The sequence below is a fragment of the Copadichromis virginalis genome, linkage group LG8, assembly GCF_057382275.1.
Source record: "Copadichromis virginalis isolate Kocher_CV1m ecotype Utaka linkage group LG8, C_Virginalis_male_GT1.1, whole genome shotgun sequence".
Lineage (NCBI taxonomy): Eukaryota > Metazoa > Chordata > Actinopteri > Cichliformes > Cichlidae > Copadichromis > Copadichromis virginalis.
In genome coordinates this window covers 14,069,108-14,081,743 of record NC_140625.1, presented here as the reverse complement: position 1 = coordinate 14,081,743, position 12,636 = coordinate 14,069,108, and the positions used below count along the sequence as shown (strand labels likewise).

The 12,636-nt window shown below is 42.9% G+C and overlaps 1 protein-coding gene across 1 annotated transcript; it reads left to right on the top strand.

Annotated features, from left to right (window-relative positions):
• The first annotated feature begins 305 nt into the window (after positions 1–305).
• Positions 306–5,311, top strand: ccdc78 (coiled-coil domain containing 78). Its single transcript, XM_085467223.1, has 14 exons — positions 306–598; positions 1,368–1,499; positions 1,588–1,674; positions 1,773–2,129; positions 2,250–2,300; positions 2,391–2,479; positions 2,728–2,806; positions 2,951–3,076; positions 3,156–3,352; positions 3,673–3,847; positions 4,672–4,715; positions 4,821–4,902; positions 5,008–5,108; positions 5,190–5,311. Exons 1-14 carry the CDS (start codon positions 533–535, stop codon positions 5,278–5,280), a joined length of 1,677 nt encoding a protein of 558 aa, XP_085323349.1. The 5' UTR covers positions 306–532; the 3' UTR covers positions 5,281–5,311.
• The last annotated feature ends 7,325 nt before the right edge of the window (positions 5,312–12,636 follow it).

Sequence of the window (12,636 nt, the reverse complement as noted above, 5' to 3'; positions counted from 1 at the left end):
TTATCATGATCACCTTTTGTGTATGAGAGATAAGATTGTTATGTTTGGCTGAGTTAGCATAACCCCCTGTCATTAGTTATGATGTAATATAATGAGCGTATGGTACTATCTTGGGTTGTTAAGCTAGATTGTTGAAGTATTATAGAAGAGCAGCTATTCCAACTGTGTGCTCAAGAGGGCGCCGTTGTCCATAGAATTGTACCGTAGTTCTTTGATAAGGGACTGAATTAATACAGTATAAAGGATAAATAGAAACAGCGGAGTCGCTTATAAAACTGTTACTGTTACCCGTACTTCATGTTTTACCAAGCTAACTTTAGATACTAACAGGTTAGCAGGCTAAGAGCGGTCAAATATGCACCAGAATACATTTACTGTGACATGTGGTGGTGATAATACACATTTATTCACGATTGGTATTAAGTGAAATCTGAAGAAAGAGTTTCCACACATGAGTTTTGTTTGTGTTGTGGAGTCATGGAGAGGTTGTTGATGGATACAAGCAACAGCTGACAGTGGAGGGGAAGAAAAGATGGACTGCCAGGACCAAAATTCAAATCAGCTTCAGGAACGAGTTCAAGCTCTGACAGGAGAAAATGTGAGTAAGACCTTTCCCATTTGTCTTCTTACTAAGTATTCTCGCTTTTGGCAAGGTAGCTTTACCAAAAAGGGTGAAATGATCACACAGCAGCAAAACTGGAGGCCTTGAGACTAGTGCTTTTTATGTTTGCTTTCTTCCAAAGAAATTAACAGTTTCGAAGTTTTATAATGGGTTCATTTTAATGGACAAAGAAGAAAAAACAACCTAGAAAAAAATAACTGATTAGATAAAGTTCTAAATGTATTTGCATGTTATTGAGTGAGATACCTGATCTCCTTTAACCCAGCCACAACTGGCTGTGTGCCCATGTGGTGCACAGCCAACCAACCAATTGATCAATTAATGATACTCCTGATCGTAACTGTTATATTTATAGAGCACACCTGTCCACAGAATTCTAACCTTTCCAAAGAACGTCAGGGACAGGATTTTACACCTGCACAAGGCTGGAATGAGCTACAAGACCATCAGCAAAGAAGCTTGGTGTGAAGGTGACAACTGCTTGTGGGATCTTGTAAGGGTCCCTATGCACATGTGTAGGCAAACTTATCTGTTTGATTCAGAGAAGTCTTGGCAGAAAAGTTGTGTGGTCAGATGAAACCAAAATTGACCCGTCATGTTTGGAGGGAGGGAAATGCTGAGTATAACTTAAAGGACACCGTCCCCACAGTCGAGCACAGAGAGGTGGAGGCATGATACTTTGGCGCTGTTTTTCAGGGGATCAAAGAATTATTTCCCCCTCTGTATAAAATGTGTGCGTGTATAGTTGCAGTGGCGTGGCAAATACGAGCGTGTCCTCACCAAAGTGGGCTACCTGGAGACCAGACTGAGCCACCTGGCCAGCTCCAACACAGACCTGTCCTGCAGGCTGGTCCAGAGTGAAGAGGAAAGACTGAAGGTGCGTTAAACAAACATGAGTCATAATTTAATTGTGAGTGTATACTACAGAACTAACCTTTTTATTTTCTCTCCCAATGTCTGTTTAGATCTATAAGGAGCTTGTAGAGGAGAAACTTAAGGCTAATAAGATAAGAGAACAGTATGAAGAAGAGACATTTGAGCTGAAAACCAAGGTGAGGGTTTTTCTACAAATCCTTCCACAACAAGACTGCTGGCAGGATCATCCTGAATCACCTTTTCTACACTTTTTTTTCCTTCTCACTCTGGTTAGGTACTTAACCAAGAAGGTGTGATAACAGAGCTGGAAATAGAGCGAGACAGGTTGCTCAGGGAACTGCAGTCCACTGAGACATGCCTGAAAGGGAAAGAGACTAGTGGCCAGGACTTGACTGAGGAATATGCCACACTAAAGAAGAACTACCAGATTCTGGCTGAGGTCCACGATAAAGAATTAGCCAAGAGTGGAGCGCTCACAGCAGAGCTGCTGGTGCTGGCCCAGGCCCAGGACGCCCTCCGCAGGCAGCTGGAGGAGCAGCATCAATGTGTGAAGACCAGCACCGAAGGTCTTCATGGGGAGCTAGACAGGGTGCGGGCTTTGATCACCCGCATGTCACATGACACAGTCAAGGTGAGGCAGTAAATATCGAGCTCCACCATAAGGAGCAACTTTAAGTTGTTAGAATTAGAATACAGATTCTCATGTTTTGTTATGTTGTTCATTTGAAATGCTTGTATGTTGTATTGACAGCCTGAGGAACAAGCAGAGATGGAGAAGGAGCAAAAAAGCATGCAGAAAACTGTGAGTCCTTAAGTTTCAAAATAGTAACCGTCGAAGTTTATAAGTCTCTGACTGCCTCCCTCAGCTTTTTCATTCATCTTCCTCACGTAGCTGCTTGAAAACCAAGATGAGATCAAAGACAAGCTGGAGGAAATGAAGAGCCGCTACAAGGAGCAGCAGAAGAAACTGGAGGAGAAAGTGTGCGAGTGTTTGTCATTTACTTGTGCAAAAGCTCAATGAAAATAAAAGATCATTATCTTTGCATTTCCAGTCAGGATGTAGTGCGTCCCAGTGTTTGCCCCACATGCATCTGCTTTGTGGTTGCCTCTTTGATTTTTTTCTGCTAAGCTGTGGCTTTACTTGCTCTGTGCATGTGTGATGTGGTCTCTTTGCTTCTTCTCTGTGGATTTGTGCTCTCTTGTGGTCGTGGCCTGTGTTTGGTCACCAGGGTGGCGATGGGTAAAGAGCACCAGCAGATCCACAGAGCGATGCACGTTAGCCAGCAGAAAGTCTCTGAGCAGAGTGCGGTGAGCATTCCTGGTTATTACCACTGTTTATATGCTGATTTGTAATGCTGTGATAACTTTGTATATCCATCCCTTGCTCTGTTTAAACTTTAAACTTTATAGGTGGGGGGTAATGATGTTCTGTATGTGCTGTTTCCTTTGAAGGCCCTGATGTGCTCTCAGAGACAATTAAAGGAGGCAGAGGAGGAGAACTCCAAGCTGCAGCTGCAGGTGAAAGAGCTGATTGAGGAATATCGCACAAGGCTCGTGTGCTACTTACAGGACATAGCTGTGAGTAACGGCACACACAAAGCAGGTTTGATAGTAAGACGTGGCAGTATTGATAAGACCTCTGCTCTGTGTAATCCAGGACTACATCGATGGGCTTGAAGAAAGTAAAAGGCCGTCAGAGCCGAGTAAGATGAGAGGATTCATCGACAGCATGCTGCAGGATGTTCGTTTATCCTACAGGGCGAGGGAGGAGCAGCTCGCCACTGCTGCTCGCTCGTATAAGAAGAGACTACAGAGGATCACCCAAACTCATCATGCCCTCCTGATTGCATACAGGTGATGCTTTCTTTGTTTCATTCCTATTTGTTTAGACGTGATTGTTTATGAGCTGCAGTTTAACAATGGTCTGATCCATTTACTAAAATTTATTGTAGTGTGTATGAAAACGTTCCCATAATTAGAGACAGCATGTAGGACATGCTAAATCTTGCACATAGAGCATAATATAACACGACTACTTTGGATTATTTTGTTGCAAAGTTATTCTAACCCGGCAATGTCCGATCTTTGTTTGAAGTCTGTGGGCGGGGCTGAACTCAAGCACTGCCATCAGCGGTGTAATAATACCTGGTTTGTTCCTACATGATGGTCTTTAGGCTTCAGAGGGAGCAGATCTTGGCCAAACCAGAGAATGGTCTTGATCCCGGACCTCCAGAAGCCCACTTCAACTTGGAGCCAACTGAACTGAAAGATGCAATGGAGAAGGAGCTCCAACAACTGCACCAGGACAAAGCAAGGCTGGAAGGTCAGCTGCAGGCGGCCTGGGAGCAGGTAGCACAAAGCAAAAGTCTGCTTTGAAGTGGAATGATTTGCTTTTGTTTTGTCTCGTGAGTGCTTATTTTCGGTCTGTAGGGAGTCGTCTTTGTTTCCATACTTCCCGTATTAAGAGACTTTCTTTTGTTGGGAGTGGTGATACTGAAAATATTGACTTTAAAGTTTGTACTGCTGTTTCACTGCTGCAGAGGTGGATTCGGATCATGTAACAGCACTCATATATAAAAGTCGCTGCTCTGAATCAGTTTTTTTTCTGACTTGGTGCCATGCAGAGCCGATTTTACTTAAATACGCTTTCAGAAAAAATAACTATTTGAGAACATGAGTGTAAATCAGAGAAATACTCACTGACTTCTCTAAAATGAGAAGTTTAGACTTGTTTCCAGTTTAAGGAAAGATTACACTTACTGACACCTTTATTATTGTTCAACTACTTGTTAACACAAAAATCAATTAGCCAATCATAGGGCAGCAATTTAATGCATTTAAGTATAGAGTCATAGTCAAGACAAGAAGTTTAAACTCAGGATAAACTTAAAAACGATGGGCTGCACCAGCAGAAGACCACAGTGAGCAAAGAACAGGAAACTGGGGCTGCAATTCACATAAGATCCCCGAAAACTGGACAACAGAAAAACATTTCCTGGTTTGAGAAGTCTTGAGCCTGTCTCTGAACCTTGCATAAAAACAAGGTGAAAGCATGGATCCATTCTGCCTTGTATCAGCTGTTCAGACTGGTAGTGGTGGTATAATGGTGTGAGGGATATATTTTCATACAGAGAGGATCATTCCTGATCTTAAGCCTGACTTTTCCGTTTTAGGTGGCTACGTTCAAAATACCCATGCAAAATATAAACCGTCAGCAGTGAGTGTCACTGTTTTTTTTTCTTGCTCTTATTTTTATCAGATAACAAATGTGGTCAGCTGTGCATTTTGTCAAATAAATGTTTGAAAAATGTGACTTTACCAGGCTGGACAAACCGGAGCAGCGATTCGAAGAATCCTGTGGTGACATAAGAAAACAGCTGAAGGAGCCCACTGACTCCACACCGGTAAACAAATCACTATTTTCAGCTTTTTATACTGTCTGATTACATACTTAATATGAAACAAAATGCTAATAAAAGGTTATTTGAAGATTTCATTCCTTCAAACAGGTGTCCTTTGAGAAGGAGCGTGCCCTTCTCATGACCAGAGTGACAGTTGCAGAGGCTCAGGTGCTGGAGTTGCAGGACTATATTGAAAAGCACCTGAGCAGGTCAGGAAGTAGCTTGATGTGTAGGTTATAAAACGTCGGCTCTCAGACGCATGCTACATTGGTCTTGACTACTGATTGCAGGTATGAACAAGAGATCGCACATCTGCGCGGATTACACGGGACAGTAGAGGAGGCGGGGCGTTCCCAAAGCGCCAAATCAGCTCAATGCTAAGGAAACAAGTAATAAAATTAAAACATCAAAATAAAATTAAATATATAACATTATGAATTTGTAAAATTCTCTTTTTTTTCTCAGATCTCAATATACTCAGTATAAGTGTATTTAAATAGCTCATTTTAAGCATTTAAACCTGTCCCATCAGTAGGTGGTGCTGCGAGCACTGATGGTCCCCGCTATGAAAGCGCCCGTCCTCTCAAAGAATCTGGCCTTGAGAAAAAAATGCCTGGAATGTTTGTAGAGCTTATGTCAATTTCACGAGCTCGGGAGAAGAAAGCGTTGTGACAATGAGGGGTCACCGTGGTGAGAATAATGTCATTACATGTTACCCAGACACATGCACGCCTGTGAATGCTTTCCCCTCAATACAGCGTTGAGAACTGTCAGGCAGACAAGCCAGGCTTTTTCCAGAATGAGGGTTCATATTTATAACCTCAGTGATGGTGTGAATGGGCAGCTATTCCCTTTAAATCCCTTTAACAGTGAAAGGGTCTGCTTTTCTTTTCTTGTGAGATTGGTGGCTGGGTGTCCTGCCACAGTTCACAGGCAGAACTTTAAAATTATAAAAGTCTCTTTAGCGTTTTTTTGAAATAAGAAAAAAAAACAATGTCAAACTTTACGTTGAAAAATTTTTTTTTTTAATGTTCATGCTACCGTACTGTAGAGGAAATGATGAGAAAAGAAGAGATTGAAGGAGTCATACGCATGTCACCCCAATTCCCATTTCTGGGGGCATGCCAGCCATGGGAGAGAAAGAGGGGGGGCAGGGGTGTGAAAGTTTGAGAGGAATGGGAAGTGGGATTTTGTTAGTAATGTATTACACTCCCAGGGCCCTGGGAAAAGGGGTAGGGGGTGTTCAGCTTTGGGTCTGTGCCAACATAGTCACTGTGCCAAAACGCTGGGCGCTGGAGACCACTCCTCTCTATCTGTGGGAGAGCCGTCTGTGGGAAAATCAAATCCAGGTTTGCCGCTTGGCCACCGGTCGTAATGCGTAAGCGCGGATACCTCCGCAAACTTGCACAAAATTAATTTGCTCTTAGTAAATAAATAAAGAGCACGCAGTGGAGATTGTAACATAGCAAGTGCAGAGTGCTCTGCTGCACCACAGCTGGTCCCCGAGGCAATGTGCCAGGACCCCCCCCTTAAGATGGGAAATTTTGACTCCATAGTATGTGAGCTGCCATTTATCTGCTGCCACATATGTGACCGCTATTATGAAGTAAAATCTGGCCATAACCGTTATTAGATTAGATTTAGATTGTAGACATCTAAATGGAAAATTTCATTCATGGGAACTAACAAGTAAAATATGGCAAAGGCTTTGATTAAATAGTATAAATGAGTGTCACAAGAAGGATTGGTTGGTAGTTATTTTAATGTAACAGCTGCATTAAACCACACAGAAATCCCGTTAATGGCTTAGTGAAGAGTCTGGCTGACAGTAAAATACAGAAAAAAATGTTAATGACTTTTTTCCAGTTGAAGTGGAGGCAAAGTGCCTGCTTCCTGCAAAACCTCCAAAAATACGAGCAGTTAGACAAACTGTAAACTAAACACAAATGAGTTTATGTGAATCCGGTGCTCAGTTGATGAGAAAGCTCTTTGTGAGGTTAATATGAGCTCATGGGGAGAAGCAATCATTCAAATGAATCCACCATCAGTGTGATGGGCCTTTTGTCTTTTCAGTTATAGTGATATTTCTCTTAGAAGGATTATAAAAACTTCTATTTATAGCAATTTTCAGACCCTTAAAAAGAAGTGAGCAACAGAGTCATTTTCTTATTGATATAACACAAATGTGTACGAGCGTGCAACCCGAGGAGTCACCCCCTGGTGGCCATTGGAAACAATGTTGTTTGAAGGCAATTGTACTTTGGGTTCCTTTTTAGACGTGGGTGCCAGTCCAAGGCTGCTGCCTGCAGAGGCTATGAAAGGCCCCAGTCGCCCACGAAAGCAGTCAGTGACCATCTGGCAACCACCGGTCGCGAGGGAAAAAATGTATTCCTCGACTGGCTGGCAAGTGACTGATGGAAGTTGATGCCAGTCGCTGTGAAATTGATTGCTAAGGCCTCTGTCACACTGTGCTAGAGACCAGTCTGTGACCCCCTGGAAACAACAGGTTGCTAAGGAAAAATGTACAAGTGGTTGGTGAAAAGTTCCTGAAGGTTTCACAAGGTGAAACTGGTAGAGAGTTATATGGTGCTTTGTTTGCTAGCAGACTGGAAGATGGCACTTTTGCCTCACAGCAAGAAGGTCTTGGGTTTGAATCCACCCTCTGGTCGGGGCCTTTCTCTGTGGGTGGAGTTTGCATGTTCTCTCTTCCTCTCACAGTCCAATGACATGCAGTTAGTGGGGTTAGTAGGTTAAGTGTTTGGTGTAAGGTGTAGGGGTTAGGTGACTTGTCCAGCGTGTGCCCTGCCTCTTGCCTCATGGTAGCTGGGATAGGCTCCAGCCCCCTCACAACCCTGAACTGGATAAGTAGAAGTGGATGGATGGACTGCTAGCATCTGCCAGCAAACACTTGCCAATGGTTTGGGAAATGCACATTTTTCCCTAGCAACTAGAGGTCACTGACTGGTCTCTAGGCCTGCATGACCAAGGTTGATGGGTGTAATGGGTTAGACTGCAGCATTTTAGATTTCAGCATCAAAATCCAAACTGAACGAACTCTGTTATTTCTGATCAAGGGTGAACAGTTTAAACGCCACAAAGACGAAATTTATTTCAGTTAAATTATGATACATTCTTTAATATTTCTACTTTACTGATACCAAATTAAAACTGTGATTAACACATCCGAGCTCATTTAACACTTTATCTCCCCTTTTCTGTCTTTTTAGGCACACACAATCATATACACAATAATTTATCATTTCAAATTTATTTCAAATTTTTATCTTTTTTATGTTCATGACATATTTATTTTGTTTCTGTGTCTGGGTTTCTTGGTGAATTGTGAATGAAGAAAATGCTGTGTTTCAATAATTTAAAAAAGTTCTGTTTAAAGTTACCCACGCAACAATATCATTTATATTGTCGACAGAAGGTTGCGTCACATTCACGCAGCAACTATAGGAGCGCATGGACCATTATCACTGAGCTTTACATGGAATCATTGCAATGCAGGACCATGACCTAATCAACATTAGCAACTACATGGAAACATATGATGCTTATTTACGTTCCCTACACTCTTCTGTTTTGTCGATGATACTTTGGGCGCGCATTTGTTTTGGTGGTGGGAAAGTGGTGAAAAGGTTGCATGAATGTGTCGTTCTGAGGATGGGAAGTGGGGTGTAGCGATGCGGAGGAAGTACCTCACATGGCTCGCGATGGGCCGCTCGTCAAGAGCCCCTTTGTTTTAGGAGGTTAATGCCTAATTGATACAAGCTTAATGAGAGTGGGCTGTGTGTGAGCCTGGGGTGGAGGGGGTTGGTGGTGGTGGTGGTGGGGGTGCTGCAGGGCCCTGCCGTAATTGGAACGGACAAGCCTTGTGTGGTCGAGGGGTGTACGGGGAATGGATTTCTGGGAACGCAAGGAAAGTTGAGGAAGAGTGGGAATGAGGAAGAAAAAGTGACAATGAGTGCGAGGAATGTGGGAGAAAAATCTGGTGTGATAGTGAGAGCATCGCGAGATCATGAGAAAGAAATGTAGTGACGATGGGGGGGGACTCGCTGTTCTCATGGATGTTTAGTTCTAATGGAACTTTATTGTTTTACGAGCTTCCCATAAATCGCTCGTGCAGTGTACGATACAACAACTGCAGACCTACCAACATCAACTGTAACCGTTCTCTGAGACACCTGTCGTTTCTGATGAGCTGTCTTTTCACCCCCTCTTTCAGTCTGACAGTCTGAGACTATTCATGCAAGAGTCCTCAGCTTCCCTCCAGACAAGCTTTCAGTATGAAGGCTGGAGAGGCATTAAGAGGGAGGAGGGAAGGGGGCAGGAGAGGGGTGCACAGAAGAGACGAGCCGTGCACTTTAGAAACCTTGAAGAATTAGGACTGAAGGCTTTGGAGAGTCTGGGTGGCTGCAAGAAAAGGGGGTTAAAAAAAATTGTAAACGGGTCCTGGTTGCATAACTATAAAGATGAGCGGGAAAGCAAGATTTCATAAATTGAGCTTAAGCTGGGTGTGCTTCAAACAGCCGTGCTAAATGATGATAGAGTGAGTGTGGAAGACTGGAGAGGAGGAACGGTTACAGTACTGGTGAGAAAGACGGGAGGGAGGCGGCTCAATGAACAGGAGTGAGTGAGAATGAGGCTGAGTGTCGGTGAGGGAAGGAGAGAAGGGCAGACCCTCTGCGTTCCCACACTCAGCAGGTTCCCACAGTAGACCCAGCTAATCCCTGTCTTAATTGGGGGAGAATTCCAGCGCACATGTTCCCCTGGAATGAGCAGGGAAACTCAGGGAGCATCTGACACATCAGACAAGCTGCAGCGGCTGAGCTGATGCACAGTGTGCCAGTGCACTCTGTTGGAATATAAACACACCGCCCGACTGTCAGCACATCTGATGCATAAATGCTTTCACAAGTTACACTTTTTTTCCCCCTCCCCACCCTTTTCACTCCGTCCAGCGCGAGAAGTGTTCTCGGCAGCCACTTAGCATCGCTTTAACCACATTCCAAGAGTTAAAATTGTGATTTTATGAATGTTAAAAGCAGGCGTTGGTACTTCAAGAATTTCACGCTTTCAAATGTTTGGGTTTCACTGAATTCCAGGAGCAATTTTTAGTCACGACAAGTTTCTGTGTTACGTCTCTGAGTTTAAGGATGTTTGGCTGCTGGTGATATTGTTGAAAGGAATACACTGAAGCTCCAGTTTGGACTCGGGAGCTAGACAATGCAATAGGTCTAGGCTGCTTCCCATGATACAGTGATGAATGTTTCTTTTTCATTCAACCGTTTTTTCTCAGCATGTGTTTATACACCACTCTGCATTTAATCGTTAGTTATTACTCATCTCTGGTTCTTCTCCACAGTGTGTCTCACCCCCAACTGGTCTCTCTGAGCCTTGTTTCTGCTGGAGGTTTCTTCCTGTTAAAATTGAGTTTTTCCTTCCTACTGTCCCCTAAAGCGCTTGCTCATAGGGGGTCTTCCCAATGTTGGGCTTTTCTCTGTATTATTGTAGGGTCTTTACCATACAGTATAAAGCACCTTGAGCCAAATAAATAAAATAGTTAAAACTGAATTGAATTATTGCTATAGCAGCAGAGGTATGAGAAGTGATTATGTCTCAATATCAGATTTCAAATACATTTATTTGCAAATTAGTCTTCATTTTGTTACAATAAGAGAAACAGTGGTTGGAGACCGTGGAGTGACCAAAATAATGGGTGACTGACTGTATTAAGGCTAATGATTATACAGGTGGAGGCCAATACAGGCAGCTGTAAGCGATGTCTGTCTGCGATGCCTCACCTCAGCTAAACTGATAACCAGACCTCCCGACTGGGTTTGTGATGTTGGTACCTGTGGTTGGAGCATTCTTAAAGCAACTAACTGACAGGTGGTCTGACTAAATAACAATCTAAATAAATCGAAATATTTGTTCTAGTTTTGCTGAATAGTATTTTTTTTGTACATTAGATTAATTACAGTAAATAAATGAGGTCTCTGCTTCTTTTTTAAAATATCACAGTAATTAACTTCTTTAAAAATCTATTGTTAGAAAGTGGGTTTTTCAGCTAGCTTTCAACTAGCGAAATGCTAGAAGTGCTCATAGTAAGACTAGTATAAGATGGTAAGACTAGATTTTAGTGAAGGATTGTACGTATGAAAAAATGATCACTTGGTACTAGACTCAGTGTTTTATAATGAACCCCCACCACACACGCACACACACACGCCTTTCTGCTGAAGAACCTGTGCTTTCTGCAGGTTTAGTTTTTAAAGCATGACGTTTACATTCACACCTACCTTGCATCGTGTCTGGCTGATGGTGCAAAGGTATTAGTGTAAGGAGGCTTTGAACTTCTCTGTCAAGCTTTGATTTAATTTTTTTCCCTCATTTTAATCAATACTCAGCTGTTTCTGCTTGTGGAACACAATCGACCCCTAACATGAAAGCGTCTGAGGGTGTGCACCACTATTCTCATTTTTTGGATTATTTTGTCTACTGCCTCTCACGTGATGGCCGGCTTCACCCTTCCCTCGAGGAAGGCTGTTCTGAACAACTATAAACACCATTCAACTTAAAGAGACGACCTTCTGACTTTTAGCTTTCCAAATACTAAAACATAGAAGATGTAACATTATGTATTAATATGCCCTTATGTTAAAAGCTGGCTATTTTCTGTGACATGCAGGACAGAGGTTGGAAATCAAAACCTTACACCAAAGCTAGAGAACCTCGAGAAGCAAGACAAAACGACAATTTTTCATTATTTTTTGACTGATATCGACTAAATTTCTGTGTCAAGCTACTTGTTTTTCCTCAGTGAAAATAGACAGGTTTTACAGCCCTGTGCACCAAATGTATCTGCTGACAAATCCTGCCTCGAAGCTGTGTTGGGCAAGAGAACATTGCAAGGAGATACTAGTAACACAACAAAACTGCAGTTTCGCTCCTGCCTACCTCTTTCCTTAATAAACAGTTCGAACAATAGGTATAGTGCAATACGTCTCTGAGGAGGTAACCCAAGACAGCTACTCCACAGAGCAAGATAACAGGCGAAAAAAGCCCAAAACAAAATAAAGAGCAAAAGGAGAGGCAGGCAGTGCTGCGCTGCAAGATTAGATGGGAGAAAGATAGAGTGGGTGGGCACTTTGTGAGAGAAGAATTCAGCTAATCTTCTGGGGAAGTTTCTCCCTTTTGTGTTGACAATCAGAGAGGTTTTTGTCAGAAAACCATAATCCTGTTGGTTAATTGGGAGCGTTTAAAGGCCCGGCTGAAAACAGGTGTATTTGTCTTTGGTGGGTCGACCCTCTGTCTGGAGTTTGTTATGAAGAAGGCTGACGTCAGCTGCACGAGGAGGAGAGACAAAGACATCAGTCGTCCTCGCCTAACACCGAATTCTGCTGCTATGTGAGGTTATTCCAGGAAACAACTGTGCAGAAATGCAAGTCACACCTCAAGCATGATCGCATCATAGTGAGAATATTTCAAAAAAGGACACTGTGATGTCATCTGCTGCTTGGCGCGCTCTTGGTTTGAAGCTGTAAGGCTGTCTTCCTGTATAGACTTCGTGCCATAGGACACCAGTCTCAGAATAAGCCTCAAGTGGCCATTTGAGGAACTGCAGCTATTAGCTCCGGCGCTATAGTGATTTGAATTCAGATGTGAATTTTGTTCAAGTGCAGCAGAGGATGAATCCTAATCAGTCCATCTGCCATGTTTCTCGTCTTC